This window comes from Balaenoptera physalus (genome assembly GCF_965194825.1).
Source record: "Balaenoptera physalus genome assembly, chromosome: 8".
Lineage (NCBI taxonomy): Eukaryota > Metazoa > Chordata > Mammalia > Artiodactyla > Balaenopteridae > Balaenoptera > Balaenoptera physalus.
This window is the reverse complement of record NC_138887.1, coordinates 95398242-95422035: the sequence shown is the minus strand read 5'-3', so window position 1 is coordinate 95422035 and position 23794 is coordinate 95398242. Positions and strand designations below refer to the sequence as shown.

At 38.0% G+C, this 23794-nt stretch overlaps 1 protein-coding gene across 4 annotated transcripts in view; it reads left to right on the top strand.

Moving 5' to 3' along the window:
* The window catches only part of AASS (aminoadipate-semialdehyde synthase), a 66809-nt gene that overhangs the window by 22908 nt on the left and 20107 nt on the right, over positions 1 to 23794 (top strand). For all 4 annotated transcript variants that reach the window (XM_082472292.1, XM_082472294.1, XM_082472291.1 and 1 more), the window contains exons 10-18: positions 1264 to 1386; positions 1773 to 1884; positions 14026 to 14085; positions 14271 to 14338; positions 16788 to 16909; positions 17097 to 17223; positions 20922 to 21032; positions 21126 to 21234; positions 23365 to 23505. In XM_082472292.1, coding sequence (XP_082328418.1) covers positions 1264 to 1386; positions 1773 to 1884; positions 14026 to 14085; positions 14271 to 14338; positions 16788 to 16909; positions 17097 to 17223; positions 20922 to 21032; positions 21126 to 21234; positions 23365 to 23505 — 973 coding nt within the window. The remainder of the gene's footprint in view (positions 1 to 1263; positions 1387 to 1772; positions 1885 to 14025; positions 14086 to 14270; positions 14339 to 16787; positions 16910 to 17096; positions 17224 to 20921; positions 21033 to 21125; positions 21235 to 23364; positions 23506 to 23794) is intronic.

Genomic DNA, 23794 nt, shown 5'->3' with positions numbered 1-23794 from the left:
AATTAGTTAATAAATAAATATTTGTGGAACACCTGGTCTGCCTGGCACTCTGCTAAGCTGAGAGATAAAGAAAAAATGTGGTTGCTACCCTCAGGCATGTAGCTGGCATCAATTAAATTCCAAAGGAATGCTAGGAGCAATCAATATCGCAAGAGTTTAGAAGAAAGTGGGAGCATGGGCTCGGCAAAGTCTCTAGGGAGGAGCGAGGAGAACAAGGATTTCAAGTGATAGGAGTGCTGCTTGATAAATATGGAGCCACCGAAGCACAGTTTAAGACAGTGAGTGGGACAGTGCAGCCCTAGTATAGGGTTTATATGAGCAAGTGGAAATTACAGATTGGGCAGGAAAATTGTGGTCAACCTCAAAAGGATTTTGAATCCTGGGCTGAGACTTTTATTCATAATTCCAGAGATTTCTATGTAATGACACGTAAAATTATGTATTACTAAGCAGGGTGGAGGTAGTGTAGTCGAACTTCCTAAGTTATTTAAAGTTGGCTAACTAGCTTAACTTTAGGCTGTTGTCAATGATTTCTCTAGGGAAGGGTTTTTTTTTCTTTTTTATTGGAGTATAGTTGTTTACAATGTTGTGTTGTTTCTGCTGTACAGCAAAGTGAACCAGTTATACATATATATATATATATATATATATATATATCCACTCTTTTTTATTTTTAGTATTTATTTATTTAGGCTGCACTGGGTCTTAGTTGCGGCATGTGGACTTCTTAGTCGTGGCATGCATGCGGATCTGGTTCCCCAACCAGGGATCGATCCTGGGCCCCTGCATTGGGAGTGTGGAGTCTTACCCACTGAGCCACCAGGGACTTCCCTATCCACTCTTTTTTAGATTCTTTTCCCATAGAGGCCATTACAGAGTATTAAGTAGAGTTCCCTCTGCTATGCAATAGACCTTATTAGTTATCTATTTTATATATAGTAGTATGTATAAGGAGGGGTTTTTTTTTTTTTTTACTTTTATCTCTTTTCCTTTCTTGTCTTCCTCCATCCTCCTCTGCCTCTTCCTCTTCCTCTTTTTTCTTTTTGCTTGTGGAGACTAAAATTCCTATTAGGAAGATTCTCTGTATCCCAAAAGAACAGTTTCCTGAACAGGTGAGCTGTAGGAAAAAGAGCTAAGGAGCCTAGGAAATATTTGGCATCTACACTGAAAATTGTTCAGGCACCTTTCATTTTTACTCATTTTTAATTCTGTTGGAGAATTCAGAGATCCATGTTCACATCTAAGTATTGATGTTATTTACAGACTTGTGGCAATATGTGACATTTCAGCTGACACCGGAGGATCTATTGAGTTTATGACTGAGTGTACGACAATAGAGCATCCCTTCTGCATGTATGATGCAGATCAGCATATTATTCATGACAGGTGAGTTTGCTAAAGCTGTTAGATGGGGAGAGATACATAATAATGCATCATTTACTTCCTTTGATATACTACTCTAAAATACTTAATATTTCACAGCTTTATGAAGGCTATGCAAATTTCCAGAGATATGCTCAAGCATATTAAAAAATTTGGTAGAAAAACCACATTCGGATTTGAGCACTTAAATACACACACACACATACTACATTTCAATGGGTTGTGAAGAAGGGAAAAGTTTTATTTGAAAAGTCTTGTTTATTTTCCTATATACGGTGGTAGAAGATTACAAATGATTATAAAGTGTAAATAACGGAGTAGACATCTGGGAAAGTTAGAGCTTACACATAAATTTTGTCCATCCGAATAAAGCATGTTGCTTCTCCTAGTGTCGAAGGCTCTGGGATTCTGATGTGCTCCATTGACAATTTGCCGGCACAGCTTCCAATTGAATCTACCGAATACTTTGGAGACATGCTTTACCCTTATGTAGAAGAAATGGTAAGCAGACTGGTAGCAACACCTCTGTGGCTTTAAATAGGACTTTGGAGTGATCTGATGAATGTTCTGGTCTCCTGTATCTAAGAAATCTGTTGTAAAATGAAATGCCAGCGCTTCCCCGAAGTACTTCCTGACACTCTTATCTTACATATTCTGCATAATTGTTTCATGGGAAATATGTAACTGCCTTCATGCTTCATTACAATTGCATTTGCCTCTCATTATGCATACTTTATTAAGAATGTTCATGACGTGAGATAAGATTTACTTTATTTTTACTTTTTTTCTGCTTTCTAGGTCAATTCATATTTTGGGTCATTCTTAGTATACTGTGATTAATAGATTGGAAAAATCAGAAATACAGAAAATTTTGTTGGATTTTAGGTACTCATGCTTGGTTAAATGACAGCCTATGTTCTGGTCATGTATTATTATTATTATTATTATTTTTAACATCTTTATTGGAGTATAATTGCTTTACAATGGTTGTTAGTTTCTGCTGTATAACAAAGTGAATCAGGTATACATATACATATATCCCCATATCTCATCCCTCTTGGGTCTCCCTTCCACCCTCCCTATCCCACCCCTCTAGGTGGACATAAAGTACTGAGCTGATCTCCCTGTGCTATGTGGCTGCTTCCCACTAGCTATCTGTTTTACATTTGGTAGTGTATATATGTCCATGCCACTCTCTCACTTCGTCCCAGCTTACCTTTCCCCCTCCACATGTGCTCAAGTCCATTCCCTACGTCTGCGTCTTTATTCCCATCCTGCCCCTAGGTTCTTCAGAAACATTTTTTTTTTTCTTAAATTCCACACATATGTGTTAGCATACGGTATTTGCTTTTCTCTTTCTGACTTACTTCACTCTGTATGACACACTCTATGTCCATCCACCTCACTACAAATAACTCAATTTTGTTTCTTTTTCTGGCTGAGTAATATTCCTTTGTATATATGTGCCACATCTTCTTTATCCATTCATCTGTCGATGGACACTTAGGTTGCTTCCATGTCCTGGCTATTGTAAATAGAGCTGCAGTGAACATTGTGGTACATGGCTCTTTTAGAATTATGGTTTTCTCAGGGTATATACCCAGTAGTGGGATTGCTGGATTGTATGGTAGTTCTATTTTTAGTTTTTTAGGGAACCTCCACATACTGTTCTCTATAGTGGCTGTATCAATTTACACTCCCACCAACAGTGCAAGACGGAGGGTTCCCTTTTCTCCACACCCTCTCCAGCATTTATTGTTTGTAGATTTTTTGATGATGGCCATTCTGATTGGTGTGAGGTGACACCTCATTGTAGTTTTGATTTGCATTTCTCTAATGACTAGTGATGTTGAGCATCCTTTCATATGTTTGTTGGCAATCTGTATATCTTCTTTGGAGAAATGTCTATTTAGGTCTTCTGCCCATTTTTAGATTGGGTTGTTTGTTTTTTTCATATTGAGCTGCATGAGCTGCTTGTAAATTCTGGAGATTAATCCTTTGTCAGTTGCTTTATTTGCAAATATTTTCTCCCATTCCGAAGGTTGTCTTTTCGCCTTGTTTATGGTTTCCGTTGCTGTGCAAAAGCTTTTAAGTTTCATTAGATCCAATTTGTTTATTTTTGTTTTATTTCTCTAGGAGGTGGGTCAAAAAGGATCTTGCAGTGATTTATGTCATTGAGTGTTCTACCTATGTTTTCCTCTAAGAGTTTTATAGTGTCTGGCCTTACATTTAGGTCTTTAATCCATTTTGAGTTTATTTTTGTGTGTGGTGTTAGGGAGTGTTCTAATTTCAGTCTTTTACATGTAGCTGTCCAGTTTTCCCAGCATCATTTATTGAAGAAGTTGTCTTTTCTCCATTGTATATTCTTGCCTACTTTATCAAAGATAAGGTGACCATATGTGCATGGGTTTATTTCTGGGCTTTCTATCCTGTTCCATTGATCTATATTTCTGTTTTTGTGCCAGTATCATACTGTCTTGATTACTGTAGCTTTGTAGTATAGTCTGAAGTCCAGGAGCCTGATTACTCCAGCTCCGTTTTTCTTTCTCAAGATTGCTTTGGCTATTCGGGGTCTTTTGTGTTTCCATATAAATTGTGATATTTTTTGTTCTAGTTCTGTGAACAATGCCAATGGTAGTTTGACAGGGATTGCATTGAATCTGTAGATTGCTTTGGGTAGTAGAGTCATTTTCACAATGTTTGATTCTTCCAATCCAAGAGCATGGTATATCTCTCCATCTGTTTGTATCATCTTTAATTTCTTTCATCAGTGTCTTATAGTTTTCTGCATACAGGTCTTTTGTCTCCTTACATAGGTTTATTCCTAGGTATTTTATTCTTTTTGTTGCAATGGTAAATGGGAGTGTTTCCTTAATTTCTCTTTCTGATTTTTCATCATTAGTGTATAGGAATGCAAGAGATTTCTGTGCATTAATTTTGTATCGTGCTACTTTACCAAATTCATTGATTAGCTCTAGTAGTTTTCTGGTGGCATCTTTAGGATTCTCTATGTATAGTATCATGTCATCTGCAAACACTGACAGTTTTATTTTTCTTTTCCAATTTGGATTCCTTTTATTTCTTTTTCTTCTCTGATTGCTGTGGCTAAGACTTCCAAAACTATGTTGAATAATAGTGGTGAGAGTGGACAACCTTGTCTTGCTCCTGATCTTAGTTGAAATGGTTTCAGTTTTTCACCATTGAGAACCATGTTGGCTGTGGGTTTGACATATATAGCCTTTATTATGTTGAGGTAAGTTCCCTCTATGCCTGCTTTCTGGAGAGTTTTTATCATAAATGGGTGCTGAATTTTGTCAAAAGCTTTTTCTGCATGTATTGATCATATGGTTTTTCTCCTTCAATTTGTTAATATGGTGTATCACATTGATTGATTTGCTTATATTGAAGAATCCTTCCATTTCTGGGATAAATCCCACTTGATCATGGTGTATGATCCTTTTAATGTGCTGTTGGATTCTGTTTGCTAGTATTTTGTTGAGGATTTTTGCATCTATGTTCATCAGTGATATTGGCCTGTAGTTTTCTTTCTTTGTGACGTCTTTGGTTTTGGTATCAGGGTGATGGTGGCCTCGTAGAATGAGTCTGGGAGTGTCCCTCCCTCTGCTATATTTTGGAAGAGTTTGAGAAGGAGAGGTGTTAGCTCTTCTCAAACTGTTTGATAGAGTTCGCCTGTGAAGCCATCTGGTCCTGGGCTTTTGTTTGTTGGAAGATTTTTAATCACAGTCTTAATTTCAGTACTTGTGATTGGTCTGTTTATATTTTCTATTTCTTCCTGGTTCCGTCTTGGAAGGTTGTGTTTTTCTAAGAATTTGTCCATTTCTTCCAGGTTGTCCATTTTATTGGCATATAGTTGTTTGTAGTAACCTCTCATGATCCTTTGTATTTCTGCAGTGTCAGTTGTTACTTCTCCGTTTTCATTTCCAATTCTGTTGATTTGAGTCTTCTCCCTTGTTTTGTTGATGAGTCTGGCTAATGGTTTATCAATTTTGTTTATCTTCTCAAAGAACCAACTTTTAGTTTTATTGATCTTTGCTATCGTTTCCTTCATTTCTTTTTCATTTATTTCTAATCTGATCTTTATGAGTTTCCTTCTGCTAACTTTGGGGTTTTTTTGTTCTTCTTTTTCTAATTGCTTTAGGTATAAGGTTAGGTTGTTTATTTGAGATGTTTCTTGTTTCTTGAGGTAGGATTGTATTGCTATAAACTTCCCTCTTAGCACTGCTTTTGCTGCATCCCATAGGTTTTGGGTCATTGTGTTTTCATTGTCATTTGTTTCTAGGTATTTTTCCATTTCCTCTTTGATTTCTTCAGTGATCTCTTGGTTATTAAGTAATCTGTTGTTTAAGCTCCATGTGTTTGTATTTCTTACAGGTTTTTTCCTGTAATTGATATCTAGTCTCATAGCGTTGTGGTCAGAAAACATACTTGATACGACTTCAATTTTCTTAAATTTACCAAGGCTTGGGGAGGGAGGGGTACGGAATGAGGGGTGAGCCTGTGGTGGCAGAGGCCAGCGTGATGTTGCAACAGCCTGAGGCATGCTGTGTGTTCTCCTGGGGAAGTTGTCCCTGGATCACGGGACCCTGGCAGTGGCGGGCTGCACAGGCTCCCGGGAGGGGCGGTGTGAGTAGTGACCTGTGCTTGCACACAGGCTTCTTGGTGGTTGCAGCGGCAGCCTTAGCCTTTCATGCCCATCTCTGGTGTCCGCGCTGATACCCATGGCTTGCATCCATCTCTGCAGCTCGTTTAGGCCGTGCTCTGAATCCCCTCTCCTTGTACATCCCGAAACAATGGTCTTTTGCCTCTTAGGCAGTTCCAGACTTTTTCCCGGACTCCCTCCTGATTAGCTGTGGCGCACTAGCCCCCTTCAGGCTGTGTTCACGCCGCCAACCCCAGTCCTCTCCCTGGGATCTGACCTCCGAAGCCCGAGCCTCAGCTCCCAGCCCCCGCCTGCCCTGGCGGGTGAGCAGACAAGCCTCTCGGGCTGGTGAGTGCTGGTCGGCACGGATCCTCTGTGTGGGAATCTCTCCGCTTTGCCCTCTGCAGCCCTGTGGCTGCGCTCTCCTCCGTGGCTCTGAAGCTTCTCCCCTGCCCACACACTTGTCTCCGCCAGTGAAGGGTCTTCCTAGTGTGTGGAAACCTTTCCTCCTTCACAGCTTCCTCCCCGAGGTGCAGGTCCTGTCCCTATTCTTTTGTCTCTCTTTTTCCTTTTTTCTTTTGCCCTACCCAGGTACATGGGAAGTTTCTTGCCTTTTGGAAAGTCTGAGGTCTTCTGCCAGCATTCAGTAGGTGTTCTGTAGGAGTTGTTCCACATGTAGATGTATTTTTTATGTATTTGTGGGGAGGAAGGTGAGCTCCACGTCTTACTCCTCTTATCTTGAAGGTCCGCTGGTCATGTATTATTTACTATGATCAGCGACTGACTGCTGAAATACTGTGTTATCTAAATTCCATTTTCTTTGTCAGAGAAAAGCTTTCTTATTTCAGTATTTATCCTAAGCATTCATACCCATCCTGCTTTATTTCTACTGCTAATGGCTGTCTGCCTCAGGCAGTGGTTCCAAAGGTATGAAGAGTGGCTCTTGTCCTTTTCATCCATGGTTTCACTCAGGAGCTCTCGTACTAAAATGGGGCAATAGGTAGTGTGGTATGAATAAGTGCAACTTCCAGCCCATTTTCTTCTTTTCTTTCACAAACTATTCTATTTTGACCCTTTGTTTTTCCTCCTGGAATATGTCAGCAGGGAGATGTAACAGGCTTTAGAAAATGCTGGTGGCAGGCATTATCATGGTTGGAAACAATATTATATAGCACTTAGTATGTTCCAGACAGTGTTCAAATTACTTTATATATTTTAATTTTTAAATACTCGCGACCACCCTTTCAGGTAGGTACCATTATCAACCCATTGTACTGATTAGAAAACTGAGACACAAAGAAGTTAAGGCTGAGAAAGCTTGCTGATGCAGTACTGGATCTGCAGTGTGTCTGGAATTGGTGCTGAGAGATTAAAGTAGCCTGAGAAAGAGAGTATAAATGCCAGGTTTTACTGGAGACATCACTTGCTTTATGGCCTTGAGCCGGGCACTCACTTCCTTTCTGAGCCTCAGATGTTTCACCTGTAAAGTAAGGTGGTTTTAATATATAATCTTAATGGTCCCTCTAGTTCTAACATTCTGTAATTGTAAATGTTTAAGTGGTGAAAAGCATGCGTATATTAAAAAAGTAATAATAAATTTACCTAGATGTTTACTATTTTCAGTGATGTTCATTCATTTCCCTCTGGTATCATTTCCCTGAAGAATCAATAACTTCCTTTAGCCCTTTACTTGAATTTTTATTTCGGATATTCTCTTTTCAGTTCTAAAATTTCCATTTGGTACTTTTTTTTTTCTCTTTCTCTCCTGAGAATTTCTATCTTTTTATTTATTATGAGTGTAACTTCCTTTATCACATGGAGCACAGTTTTAAAAGCCACTTTACAGTCTACCTCATATTTCCAAAATTCTGGGTAAACTTGGGCTTGAAATATATTGATTGTCTTTTCCCTTGAGAATGGATCATGTCACAGCTTTCTCATTTTCTTAAGCTGAATAATTTCGGAGAACATCCTGGATGAGGTGAAGAGTCATGCTGTGGAGATTCTGGATTGTTACATTTCTCTGAAAAGTGTTAATTTTGTTTGGTTTATTTGGCTTTTTTTAGCAGGCAATTAACTTGGCTAGACTTAAACTGAAAACTCTGTCTCACCTGAGACAGGTAGCTCAAGTAAAATTGTTCAGCTCTTTCATCTTTATCTGGATTGCTTGTAATTTGACCTGCACATGCTCAGTCCTTCCAGACTTGGACCAGAGCTTACATGGTAGTTGGGCTTCACTTTATCTGAATCTGTCCTTTCTGGCATTTTCCACTCACACTCCAGAGGCTGTGGTGCTGTGGGTTTCAGCCCTGTTTCCTCAGATCAGAAAGTCAGTGAGCTTGCTGCAGGTTTTTAGCTCCTCACACCACGTGGCCCCTCCTCAGGGCAATGCCAAAAGAACAGCAAGCTCAGCTATGGCACTGGTTACTTCTTCCGAGTTTTGACACTCTCCCCAAACCGCCTGCTATTCTTCATTCTCTGAAGCCCTCACGTAGTTACTTTTGTTTGTATTTTGTCCAGAGTTTATAGTTGTTATGTGTAGGAGGGATGGTCTGTTAGAACTTAGTCCCTACCTAAAAGAGAACTCCCCAGTCATAATACATTAATTAAATCAGCTTGACTCCAGCAGAGCTTTGGAATAGCTAGAAGAGCTATCGGTGAGCCTCTGGCTTTAATTCATCTTTTGAATCTTACAAGTATGCATTTCAGTGCAACTCTTACCTTATTAGGCCAAAATATGGAAAATGTTGCATGCTAGTTTGCCTTTGTGAATGGGTTTGACTGTTATTTCTTGAAATGTCTTTTTGTTTGGTTGCTCTAAAATCATTTACCATTCTAAGAAGTTGTTACTAGCCATTTTCAAGTCACAAATTATTATGTTTCAAAATTTCAATTACAAGTTTCTTTCTTTTAATTAATTAATTAATCTATTTATTTATTTTTGGCTTAGTTCGGTCTTTTGTTGCTGCGCGCGGGCTTTCTCTAGTTGCGGTTAGTGGGGGCTACTCTTCGTTGTGGTGCACGGGCTTCTCATTGCGGTGGCTTCTCTTGTTGTGGAGCATGGGGTCTAGACGTGTGGGCTTCAGTAGTTGTGGCACGTGGGCTCAGTAGTTGTGGCTCACGGGCTCTAGAGTGCAGGCTCAGTAGTTGCGGCCCATGGGCTTAGTTACTCCACAGCATGTGGGATCTTCCTGGACCAGGGCTTGAACCCGTGTCCCCTGCATTGGCAGGCGGATTCTTAACCACTGTGCCACCAGGGAAGCCCTACAAGTTTATTTCTTTTAGACCTTAGAACACAGTTTTTCATTCCAATTTGTCCTTAATCAAAATTGCCATTCATTCAGTACAGTTGATCGCATACAGATGTTAGGAGAAAAGCAAGCCAATTCAATGAAATTCTTAGTAAAGTGTGTTTGAGGGTTAGCCCATGTAACTGATGAGGGATAAGTAAAATTTAAATAAAATTTTTCTTAAAGAAGAAAATATAATATTTTTACATTATATAATAGTATAAAATATTAAAGTATCACAGATAAGTGATATGTAAGTATACAGCATGATAAATTATCACAAAGACACCCATGTGAACACTACATGGGTAAAAAAGAGAACAAGGTTAACGTCCCAGAAACCCCCTTGTGTCTCTCCCAGCACCGTTCCCACTCTCCTTCTGAAAGGTACCTACTATCTTGACTAAAAACTATGGATTAGTTTTGCCTTTTTGGGGAAAATTTTATTTTTTGAACATATTAATCAGAGTTTAAACTCACTTCTGATAATTACAATGAACTTTTGGGTCTGTTTATGTTCTTTGTTTTACTTTTTCTTGGTTTTCAGTCAATTCTTATCACTTAATATGCCTGTTTAGTTTTGATTGGATGTTGGATATTGTGTATATAAAATTTTAGAGATGATTTGAGGCTCTGGACGTTATGTATTTTTTTCAGAGAAGATTTCCTTTGTTTCTGGCAGGGGGATAGGCTAGGAAAAGAATCACCTCAACTCATGATTCAAAGGTGGGCTTTGGTCCTTTGGAAAACCGATGTTTTTCAATTTACCATTTATTTAGAATATAGTCTTTCAGGATCCCAAATGAAAATCTGGCCTTTATTAGGATCCCCTTCAACAGAACTTAAACTCCAGTTTTTGTCACCCTATTGTTTAAGGTCAGCCAAAAGCTCTTCTCAGTTTTTCTCTGCTTAACATCCCAGCCATTGCTTCCACATTGGTGACTACATCTAAGAAAAGTGCTTAGATGTCTGTTGACAAAGCCAACTTCCCTAAATTGTCACAGCTTCTTCCTTTTATATGTCACTAAGGTCTTCCAAACAGTGTGGTGGGATTGTCTTGGAGACATCTATCTCAGCCTATCTTTGAGCACTGGACATTTTTGAAAACTGATGAGTATCTCTATGTAGTTTTAATCATATGTGTATCTGCTTACCACTAAAAAATTAAGTATATTTTCTGTATTCTTTTCTGATAACGGTATGGGAGCTATACTTAAAGTACCTCAGAGATATTGTGGGTTTAGTTTCGGACCACTGCAATAAAGTGAATATCACAATAAAGTGAGTCACACAAATTTTTTGATTTCCCAGTGCATATACAAGTTATGTTTAAACTATACTGTAGTCTATTAAGTGTGCAATAGCATTAAGTCTAAGGAAAATGTACATACCTTAATTAAGAAATACAATATTGTATATCAACTCTACTTCAATTAAAAAAATACTTTATTGCTAAAATATGTTAACCATCATCTGAGCCTTCAGTGCGTCATTATCTTTTTGCAATAATAACATTAAATATCACTGATCACAGATCAGCTTAACAAAAATGTTAATAATGAAAAATTTTGAAATATTGGGAGAGTTACCAAAATGTGACACAGAGACATGAAGTGAGCAAATGCTTTTGGAATAATGGTACTGATAGACTTGCCTGACACAGGGTTGCCACAAACCTTCAATGTGTAAAAAAAAAAAAATTAAAAAAAAAAAATCAGTATCTGTAAACCACAGTAAACTGAACACAATAGAACAAGGTATGCCTGTATATGCACTGTCCTATTTCCCACAGATTTTCCTTTTTGACTTGAGGTCCCTATGGACCCTGTAGCATTGCAAGGCACAGGATATCATTTTGAACCAATATGGAAGTTTTGTTTCAGTTGAATTCAATAGATATTTCTTGTCTGTTGGAACAAGGCACACATATAAGTGAAGAGAATTAAAACACAGTTTCTGAACTGTAGGAGCATGAGGTCCAGGAAGGGGATAAGAGGAGTGTGCAGCTCTGCCATAAGATGAAATGTGACAGCCATCAGAGAGATGCTAATGATGTTGTGGAGGGAGACGATCTGCCCTGTTGGGAAAGCTAGGGAAGGTGACATTTGAGCTGGCTCTTGGCAGATGTATAGGATCTGTTCATTTGCGTAGGTGTGGGAGGCATCCTGTGTGATGGAGACGGGAGCAAAGGTGGGAGTAATTTAACGTAAGCTTTCTGTGCGTTGTCTGGTCTGGTGGACTTAAGGTAAATATGTTGGTTCCATGTTAAAAGGGTCTTAACACCAGGATAAATAGCTTGAAATTAATTTAGAAAAGACTGATGAGGGACTTCCCTGGTGGCGTAGTGGTTAGGAATCCGCCTGCCAGTGCAGGGGACACAAGTTCCAGCCCCCGTCCGGGAAGATCCCACATGCCACGGAGCAACTAATCCTGTGGGCCACAACTACTGAGCCCGCGTGCCACAACTACTGAAGCCTGCACACCTAGAGCCCGTGCTCCGCAACAAGAGAAGCCACCGTAATGAGAAACCCACATAGCGCCCGCTCGCTGGGACTAGAGAAAGCCCGAGGGCAGCAACGAAGACCCAACACAGCCAAAAATAAATAAGTAAATAAAATAAATTTATTTAAAAAAAAAAAGAGTGATGAGCCTCAAAGGTGTTATATGTGAAAGTGACAAGACACACCACATGTTCCAGGAGGCTTGTGCTTGCAGTTTTGTAGTGGTTGAATTCTAGCAAGGGAGACAGTTAAATGCAGTAATCAAACAGTCTTTTGTTGTCTTTTATGTTTGCCTTTCTTTAGGTGGACTCAAGACAATTATTAGGGACTTCCCTGGTGGTCCAGTGGTTAAGTTCCAAGCTTCCACTACAGGGGGCACAGGTTCTATCCCTGGTTGGGGAACTAAGATCCCGCATGCTGTGTAGCATGGCCAAAAAAAAAAAAAACGAAATGAAGATTGGCATCTCTGAGGACTGCAGTTCAAGACAATTATTAGTTTCCTTGGGGGAAAAAAATCCATTGAACTTTAAGTAATTATTGCATGTATCCACTAAGGTATTTATTGAATATTTACCATTTTATAATGTAGTAGGCATACAGCAAGATGCCAAATGCAGTTCCTACTTTCCAGGTCTGCTTGGGGGCAGATTTTGGTAAAGGCTTTACAGAGGAGGCAATTCTTCAGCTGCCTCTTGGAGGCCAAAGAGGAGGAGTTCCAGGTAGAGGAATAGCATGTGAGGCACCTACATGGTGTGGCACAGAGGCAGGTGAGGGCGTGATGCAGATACGCAACCCCACACTGTTAGCAGGACTGAAGTGCTGGGTGTGAGGCCAATGGGAGGGTTGAGGCAGGAGAGGCAGAGCCAGACCGTAGAGGAGCCTGAGACTAACTTGAACGCAACGGAAAGCTACTGGATTATTTTAAATAGGCACAGGAGAAATAATCAGATTTGTGCTGTAGATTGGAGATAAATGGAGGAAAGAGAGGTGGAAAGTAGTTCCCATGGTCCCAGTAAGGCCTAAATAAAGCTGTGGAATTAGAGATAAAGAGCAAAGAGAGAGTGAAAAGATACACAAGAGTTCAGCGGTTTAACCATATACCGAGTGAGGTGCGAACTCATTTCATTGTCTACTTACTAATGGCTCCTGGCTTGTAGACAGGGTTGGTAGGTGGAGAAGTCAGCTTGAGAAGGAAATACTCCAAAGGTGCCTGGGAGAAACAAGCAGTGGGGAGACCCCAAGTGTGTCCATTTCATCAGTTTACCAAAGAATGCCCTGGCTTTGCCATTATCCCAGCAATAGAGAGCCTAGGTGTCTTATGTTTTAGATACATGGAAGTAGTTTTACATGTATTTTAATACAGTAAACAAATACTGTCCTGCCAGCATCTGGTAGGTACATTTTACACTTTCTTAGTTGGATGAGTGCTCTGGACCTTAACCTATGGATAAAGAAGGAATGATTGTCTCATTGGCCATCAGAAGCAATCATACTGACTTATATGACCTTTACCCTTTGGCAGTCTATTCAAGGACTCTATACCTTGGAAGAAAAGAGGAGGACTGGGATGCTGGGATATTAACATGAGAGATGTGGCTTTTGTTGTTGGCCATCTGACTCATTCTTGCCAGATAATGGGAAGAGTGTGAATGACTTTTTGAGTCTACTAGGTCAAGTCATTTTCCTTGACACATTTGAAATGCTGATATGCCTATACATAGAACTAATACTGACCTGAGGGAGACTCTCTGTTGTAGGGTTGGTGGCTCTTTTGTCTGGAAGACCCGTTCTCTACTTCTAATAAAACAGCCTGAACCTTTGGCAAGGGGTAGAGTTCCTCAGAGTGAGGACTATGGTTATAAAGTGTGTGATGATATTTACCAGCATGTTCAACATGGCACATTTAACTGGCGGGGAAGCATAAGTTTTTTGTGCTTCCAGTAAGCAAACATGATTAAATGTTGGTTTTAGAGTTGGAAATTGTACTGAAATAACATGTTTTAGGGGGGGCAGAATTCATTGCTTATAGAAAACTTCTTTTACCAATTATTTATACAATTCAGTGATTTTCCAAAAAACTGTTTTCTAAACTAATTTTTTTTCCTTTGACTAATATTTTAATATGGATAAAATAGCAAGAAGCCTTCTTTGCAATATCATTTCTCTTTTTCCCATCTCATTTCCTTTTCAGATATTATCAGACGCGACACAGCCTCTTGAAAGTCAGAATTTTTCTCCTGTGGTGCGAGATGTAAGTTATGAAAAGAATTTCTTTTCATGAATGTCTTTTTCCACCACTATCCTTGCTCCTTGCCCCTTTCCTTTTTCTCTTCCTGCCTTTCTCTGTTACTCTCTCTTTTCTCTATTAGTCATGAGCCCATGTTTGTGGGACTAAATGTGGTGACTAAAGAAATGTCTTGTATCGTATATATTCAGGCAGTGATTACATCCAACGGCACATTGTCTAATAAGTATAAATATATCCAGAAACTCCGGGAGAGCAGGTAAGCATCATTCACATCCTCTTGTTTAATACATTTATTCTTATCTTGGATCTCATGAGTACTTTTTTTAATGCTTCCATGTGAGTTTGTGATACTAGGATTATGCAATATGTAATTGAAAAAAATGTCTGTAAATAATAGGAAATTCAAACGAAGTGACTGCCTGGAACCAGTGTGAATTATTTTCCCTTGAACAGTATTGTAGCATCACTCTGGCTTTCTGTTATCCATGTAGACTTGGGTGTAAGTAAGCAAAACTCCAAAAGCTCTGTCTTTGTTCTTTCTCCAGCATTTTGCATATTGTAATGTCTCAGCTATTCTCTCAAAGGAAAATGAGCTTGCTAACCCTTTCTGTGGTGCTTTCAGGCTGATTTTTAGTTGAGGATTTGGACTCTCTTTTGTTTAGGATAATACTTGGCAAAGTGGGCTTTTGGTTAGAAATTAAGAAAAGTAGTGAAGAAAGAAAATCGTGAGAGGTCAGTTTTCCCTGGGGATTCTTACTAGGAGGAAAGTGTCAGGAAGTAATGTGGCAAATCTACTGGAGAGAACAGTTCTCTTAGGAAGATACTTAGCTAAGGCCCTGGTTTCTATAATTGGTTTTACTACTCCAAGTTTGGAAACATTGACATTTCTTTGGAATGTTCTGGTCTCCAACTGATTGCACTTGATCCGTGTTTATATCTGCTCCACTGGTCTATTCACATTAAAAAAAATAACCCATGCACTGAATTCTCAGGAGAAGCCAGAGTGGGAAAATTAAAAACAAACAAACAAACTGCCTGATCTTCTTTCTCAGTTTTTCCACCTATAAGAAGTAAATAAGAGATATGACCAGATCAAGTACTACTGTTACGCCTTTTCCAAATGTGTTTGTTAGCTTACAGTAATTTTTTGTGTGTCAGTGAAATATTCTGGCATGATACAAGAGTGTATAATTTGTTTTTTAAAAAAGCAACTAGTTCTATAACTCCATAGGAGAGTGTCATATAGGGGAAACTGCATATATTTGTTTTTCATAGTTCTGTGTATCTTTGATTTTTCGTCATCAGATGATCTCTTTCTTACATTACTAATCCCAATGACGTGTCTAACATGGCCAGTCGCTCTTTACACACCATATTTCACATAGTGGCAGGTCTGCTGGCCCCAACTGCTAGGACTTCCTGCCCTCCTTCCCAGGTAGAACCCTGTGCCAAGAGACTGAAAATGAAGACTGCATTTTGGAAGGAAATTGGAGTTATCTTGAATCCCTGCCTTGTTCTTTTGTTCTCTTCGTTCCTTAGCACAGTGATTATTAACCTGGAGCGCTTTGGGGTTGCTGATGGGGTGGACGGTATTAAAATCTAGGAACGAGTTCTTAAAAATGTATTTTGAACATTTTATTTTTTGGACATCAAAATAATGTGTTTCAATTACACAAAGTACAGAAAGTGCTGTTAGAGAGGATCTGTAATAGTGTTTCTTTCTGGGAGGTGAGATGGGATGGGGGTGGGAGTTAAGGCGTCCTCCCTTCATCAGTAATATGAGTGCTGGGGGTGAAGAGGGGGCAGGAACATTCTATATTTAAATTTATTTTTATTCACTTATAATTAATGAAATGAAGTGAAGTTAAATAAAGGTTAAAGTTTGAGAGACATCCTGGCCTAAAAGATTCCAGCAACAGAGCTTTCTGCTTAAGTCCCTGTCACCAAGCCATTTCCATGGTTTTATAATGTTATCTGGGAATCTGATTCAAAAGACTTTTAATGAGGATCTTCCATCTTTAAGGCAAAACGCAGTGAGCAATAGTGGGTTTATAAAGACAGCTAAGACTCAGTCACTGTCTTGGAGGTCAGAGTTTGCAGGAAAGACAAAGAGTTAGCTGTCAGGAAGGCACAAATTCCAACAACAGAAAAATTCAAGAATTAAAGTTCTGCCTAGTGACTCATCTTACGTAGGTTTCTACATTTAACCCATGGCATTTGTGATTTCAAAATTACGGTTTTAACTGTTTTCAAGTGACCCTGAAGATAAGTCACAAGACAGTGTCTGATATGATAATAATCTCCTCCTCAGATCGTTTTCTTCTCGGATTGTTGTGAGGAGTAAATAAGGTTCTGATATAAGGCCCCCAGCATGATTTTGAATCATGTCCCCTGGAAGGATAAAGTGTGACACCAAGTTACTCAGTTGTGGGTAGCCAGGCGCTGGTCCAGCATCTGCACCTCACTAGTGGTATAGGGAACTCATACACCTCAAAGATCTCAGGGTCTGTTGTTCATCATACAAGATCTAAAATAATGAAAAATGTTGGTATTGGGAACTCCTGTTGAGGTTCTTACTGTAAGAAGTGTGGGAAAAAAATATCGCTTCACAGTCTAAGTTTTAGTTTGGTTTGGGGACAGCAACATTTTGTTATTTGAAATGTTTTTTTGGTTAAAATTCCCTCCCCCCCCCCTTTTATTTATAGGGAACGTGTTCAGTCACTTTCAGTGGGCACCAAGAAAAAGGTCTTGGTTCTTGGATCTGGTTACGTATCTGAGCCAGTGTTGGAATACCTGTCGAGGGATGACAATATAGAAATAACAGTAGGTAAATAAGCCCCAATTTTTAAAGAAGAGGAAGTAAAATTGATTTCAAAACATGGCTACTCTGTGAATTTTAGATGACTATCTTGTTTCTAAACTCTGAAAAATTATTTTTGGAGATGTTAAAATGTGTTTTACTCTCTGACTAGTGAAAGGAAATCTAAAGATTGGACTTTTAAATTCTTGAATAGGTTCTGACATGAAGAATCAAATCGAACAGTTAGGCAAGAAATATAATATTAATCCTGTTAGCCTGTACGTTGGTAAACAAGAAGTGAAGTTGAGCTCCTTGGTGGCAACGCAGGATCTTGTCATCAGGTTAGTAAATAGTAAGAAATGATTGCCATACATTTTGTTGTTGTTGCTGTTACTTCTCTTTCCTTATTTTTTCTCCTCTCCACTCTTCTCTTCTCCCCTCCTCTCCCCTGTCTTCCCTTCCCCCTTCTCTCCTCTTCTCTTCTCTCAGTAAACTTTTAAACTCACGTGTGCATCCAGGAAAGTGCACAAATCGTAAGTTTGTAGTTCAAAGAATTTTCACAAAGTGAACACATGGTGTAACCATCATCCACATCAGAAACAGAATATAATAGTAACCAAGAAGTGCTGCTTGTGCCCCTTTTTACTACCAGCCCCATCCTTCAAGGGTAAGCACTGTCCTGGCTTCTAACACAGAGATTAGTTTCTGCTAGTTTTCAACTTGTACAGTCGGAATCTTTCAGTATGTCCTCATTTGTGGCTGCCTTCTTTCTTCAGCATTGTGATTGTGAGAGTCATTTGTGTTGTTGTCTGTAATTGTAGTTTATTCTCTTTACTGTGTAATATTCCATTATGCGAATATACTATTATTATCCATTTGACTGCTGATGAATGTCTAGGTTGTTTCCAGAATTTGGCTATTATGAATAGTGCTGCCATGAACAATTTAGTATTTGTCTTTTGGTTACCATATACACACATTTCTGTTGGGTATTTACCTAGAAGTGGAATTGCTGGGTCATGAGGCACTAATGACTTATATTTTGGTGGCTATTTTTTCCTTTAGACTTATAAAGCTTAAATGAAAGTGAGTAGATTCTCTAGCCCTATGACCATTTTTAGCCTGAGCAGAGGAACATATCTTGAAATATATCATTCATTACTATCTAATACAAATGCAGATCTAACTTCTAGATACAGGGCTACAAAATGAAGGCTAGATACTTCATTTTGAAAATACCAAAGTGATAAGACTAAGCCATTTATTCTTAGAATATAATTTTTCCAAGATGGAAGGAAGAAAGTTAACCTGCTTTCATAATTAGATGACTTTCATAGTTAGATCAGATTCAAATGATATCTCTGGAGGAAGTTCTGTGATTTCCTCCTTAAAAAAGGGGGGGGGGCTTCCCTGGTGGCGCAGTGGTTAAGAATCTGCCTGCCAATGCAGGGGACACGGGTTCGAGCCCTGGTCTGGGAAGATCCCACATGCCGCGGAGCAACTAGGCCCGTGAGCCACAACTACTGAGCCTGCACGTCTGGAGCCTGTGCTCCGCAACAAGAGAGGCCGCGATAGTGAGAGGCCCGCGCACCGCGATGAAGAGTGGCCCCCGCTTGCCACAACTAGAGAAAGCCCTAGCACAGAAACGAAGACCCAACATAGCAATCAATCAATCAATCAATCAATCTTAAAAAAAAAAAAAAGGGGGTGTTGGAAAACAGACACAAAGAAAGGTAATGCTAAGTGGGAACTTTTGCATTATCTCTTAATATAGACTCACTTTGGGCACTTAAAAACATTATTCAATTTATAAAAATTTAATGTGCATTAATTATTTTTCAGCAAAAATTTATCAATAACCAATAAATCTTGTCTGTCAGGTTATAATTATGAAAGTAAGTCCTTATTCAAAACTGAAAATTCTAGCCTACTGAATAAAACAAAGAGAATTTGTTTTGCCACACATAGGTACCTAAACATAACATTGTTTTTTGATAAAAAAAAGAAAAGAACATAACAAAACACATTTTGAACAAAATCAGAAGCAAAATATGACAAGATAATGGACACGATAATAATCTATTAACAGGTGTAAAATTTAGAATTCCGTGACTTGGTGACCTTCAATAAGATTTAGCATGAGCAAAATCTGTTTTATATTTCACTTTTCTCAGTTGGTTGAGTTTCTGTGGTGAATAGTGGAAATGCTGTTAAACATTCCTGTAGTGTTTCTTAATAGCTTTTCATTTTTTAAGTTGGAGAAAGAATGTTTTGATGTAAACACAATGTTAGGGACTATCAAAGTAAAATGAGTGAAGAATATGTTTCACAAAAATTTTATAATATGTCAAATTCTCATGGTTTTAATTTGCAGTTCTGGTTTTTAATGATTTAATGCAAAGTAGGAATTGAGTTTGATAAATTACTTTGAAAATTAGTTGTGTATTTTGTGTATGTTTTCACAAGTGGCATTTCCAACTATTTGGATTAATTACGTCCTCTTGAGTAGTTGCTATATTACATACACAATGAATTATGAACTCTAATCCCTTTGTCCAAAATAGGCACCATCAATCAAAGTTCTATTATTCTAGTTCTCAGCATATTATTAGGTTAGTGCTGATAATGCCCAAATTTAAAAATATTATTAGATCTGGATAAAATTTTTAATCAGGCAGGTTTTCAAAGTGGAGAATGTGACAAAAAATCCCCACTAACCTTTAAGATGATGCCACTGAACATTTTCTATTAATACTTTTCCAACTAAGAGTTTTGCAAGTATTTTGTTCATTGGCTTTTAAAGGGCTACCATATTTAGTAATAATTATTTTTGATTAAAAAAGCCAAAAAACAGAGATCAAGGGCTTTCATATTGTTACTGGCAAAATATGTACCCAATTTTATTCTGCATGATAATAAATCTAACTAACAATACTCTGTTCTATTAACCTGAGGAGGAATAAGTGCCTGAGAGGTGGTTTTATTGTTTAGTTTTATGTGAAATAGAGAAAATATGAAATAAACAGGAGGAATTTAACAAGTACAGTGATATACTGTAATAATGTTTATAAGTTTGTATTTATATTTTCATTGGTACTGTGTAGATTGCTTTGCCAAATAGGCAATAAGCTAGTAGAACTTAAATATTACTATGTGATTGACAGGATGCTTGTTATTTCTTGGATAGAATCTGAATATACTCATTTATATGTAAATTTATGGAAATTCACTTTTTTGTGATTGTGTAGTCCTAGCACCAAAGTAAAACACCAGAGCCAGATTCTTAGAAGACCCAAAGTTGAGTTTTGAGTACAGTTTCAGTTTTTGCTCACCATATAGACATTTAGCTGTTTCGATAGCTTTTACACCTAACAATACCATTGAAACTTATTTCTTCCCCTGGCCTTTCCTAGACTCTACTCTTTAATGTAACATATGGGTCACTTTGACTTAGTTTAGTGATAGCCATTTGGGAGATGTGGACGTAAAAAGAATAGCAACCTTACCTTTTACTAGGGGACCCAAGACAGAAAATCATAGAAATATAAGGATGAGTAGAATAAAGTCCACTAAATGTTACAAAGGGATAGCTGAGTGCATACAGAGGAAGATCTGGATTTGGGGGAATCTGGGAAAGCTTCTTGGAGGAGTTACCTTTTCAGACATTTCTTTAAGGAAGGTATGATCTGGATGGGGGTGGGTGGGTGAGGGACTATTTCAAGTGGAAGACACGGTGAGAGTAAAGGTTCACAAATGGAAGAGTAAAGACTGTGAGTAGAGAATTACAATAGCTTCTGTGGTCCCCATATATGGTTTATGAAGGAGATGCAAGGAGGAAAAATAGAGAGGTTAAGTGAAGGTCATATTGTGGAGAGTTTTAAATATGATAACAGGATGAATTTATTCTGTAGTCTTCAAGGAGTCATTGATCATCTCTGAGAGAATAATCAGTGTGATGTCTTCACTTTAGTGCAGTTCAAGGTACATTGGAGGGACGGTTGGAAAAGAAAGTTTCTGACTAGTTTCTCCTGTTTTTAAGCTTGTTGCCTTATGTATTGCATCCTCTTGTGGCCAAGGCATGCATTGCAAGCAAGGTCAACATGATCACTGCAAGCTACATCACCCCGGTGCTAAAAGAATTAGAAAAGAGGTAAGTTTCAGTAGGTTTTCAACAAAGTAGCTCCATGGAATTGTTTTTATTTTCTATCCAAATTTTCCTTCCTTCTCTTTCCACCTCTTTCAGTGTGGAAGATGCTGGCATCACAATCATTGGCGAATTGGGATTGGACCCTGGTCTTGATCATATGTTGGCAATGGAAACAATAGATAAGGCCAAAGAAGTGGGAGCCACGGTGAGCCCAACTGACACCCAAAGATCCATTTAGGAAAATATTAAGAGGTCCAGATTTTTGTGTACAGAAATAATCTTTCTATAATTCTGATTAAAGAAACTACTGTATTCTTTTTTTAAAGGTTATACTCCATTTATAATTATTTTAAAATGTTGGCTATATTCCCTGTGTTGGATATATTCCTTGTAGCTTATTTTATGCATAATAGTTTGTACCTCTTAATCCTCTACCCCTCCTCCCTTCCCTCTCCCCATTGGTAACCACCAGTTTGTTCTCTATATCTGTGACTCTGCTTCTTTTTTGTTGTATTTACTAGTTTGTTGTATTTTTTAGATTCCACATATAAGTGATATCATACAGTATTTGCCTTTCTCTGTCTGCTTATTTCACTTAGCATAGTACCCTACAAGTCCATCCATGTTGTTGCAATGGAAAAATCTCATTCTTTTTTATGGCTGAATAGTATTCCATTGTATATATGTACCACATCTTCTTTATCCATTCATCTGTTAATGGGCACTTAGGTTGCTTCCATATCTTGGCAATTGTAAATAATGCTGCTATGAACATTGGGGTGCATGTATCTTTTCAAATTAGTGTTTTTGTTTTTTTCAGATATATACCCAGGAGTGGGATTGCTGGGTCATGTGGTAGTTCTATTTTTAGTTTTTTGAGAAACCTCTGTGCTGTTTTTCACAGTGGCTGCACCAATTTACATTCCCACCAATAGTGTATGAAGGTTCCCTTTTCTCCACATCCTCACCAATATTTGTTATTTGTGTTCTTATTGATGACAGCCACTCTGACATGTGTGAAGTGATATCTCACTGTGGTTTTGATTTGCATTTCCCTGATGATTAACAATGTTGAGCATCTTTTCATGTGCCTGTTGGCCATCTGCATTTCTTCTTTGGAAAAATGTCTATTCAGGTCTTCTGCCCATTCTTTAATCAGGTTGTTTGTTTTTTGATGTTAAGTTATATGAGCTATTTTTATATTTTGAATATTAACCCCTTATCAGTCATATCATTTGCAAATATTTTCTCCCATTCAGTAGATTGTCTTTTTGCTTTGTGGATGGTTTCCTTTGCTGTGCAAAAGCTTTTAAGTTTAATTAGGTCCCATTTGTTTATTTTTGCTTTTATTTCCTTTGCTTTGGGAGACAGATCCAAAAAAACATTGCTGCAATTTGTGTCAAAGAGTGTTCTGCCTATGTTTTCCTTTAGGAGTTTCATGGTTTCTGGTGTTACATTTAGGGTCTTTAGTCTATTTTGAGAAGAAACTGCTATATTCTAACTCATACATTGACTAGAAATTTCAAGTAAAATTTTGAAACTGCAGAAATATTTGTATGGTAAAAAAAAAGTCCAAGCCTTAACAATAGATTTTTAGAGAAATAGATGCTACTATAATATATATTTTGGTTTGATAAAAGATTTTAGACTGCTTTGGAGTTTCTATAATAAGGTTTGACTTTTAAAAGTGGAAAAATTCTTTGTAATATTATCAACCTGTTGGTATATAAAGTATCTTTTACACATAAGAAAGAACTATTGGACATGAAAATGTGATGACTCAGATTAAACCTAACCTAATATAATATATATATAACATAAAACAGGTTATATATATATACACACACACATATGTAATATATATAATCAAATATAGAATCAAATTAATTAAATTATATATCATATCAAGTAATAATATTTTATATTAATCACATATTAATTAATACTAATAATTATACATATATAATCAAATTATAATGAAGTATATAATTTGAATTAAAAGTCAGGAGGCACTGACCAAGCAGAATTGAACTAATAGTTGGATTTTTAATGGAGCAAAATGTTAGCCACAATCTCTAGATGATTAAAAAATATAAATACATATATAAACATACATATATATATATATATATATAAATAAACTGACTTAATCAAATGGTGTTTGACTTTAAGGATGTATTTTTGAAAGCCTCTGTAACTTTAAGAAAGGAGAAACTGTAACAGGTTTACCTTATTTGTGTCATTGTACTCAATTAATTACTCGGATAGATTAGGCTAGATTATTCTCCGTAACTAATTGTTAATTTCCCTAATTTATTGATACTTTATTTTACAGATTGAATCTTATGTTTCCTACTGCGGTGGCCTTCCAGCCCCTGAACATTCAGACAATCCTTTGAGATACAAATTTAGCTGGAGTCCAGTGGGAGTTTTGATGAACATAATGCAGCCCGCCACCTACCTGCTCAATGGAAAGGTGAAGGCTCATCATCAAAGCTTTAGAGATACAAACCTGCAATAACTGCCTAAGAAAGTCCACACACTTTCTCCCCGATACCAAGGCCCTTTAATGCTGGCTGTGCCGCTTGCCCTCCGTTCTCTCCTCCTGCACTGTTTCCCAGTGTGTGTTTTCTGTTCCATTCCGTGTGGTCTCCTCACGGTTCCCAGCAAAGCCCAGGCTCATTCTTTCCTCTTCGCCCTCTTGCAAGTTGTTTCTGCCGTTGAAACACTCACTTCTTAACTTCTCTGCATGCGTAACTACTGGT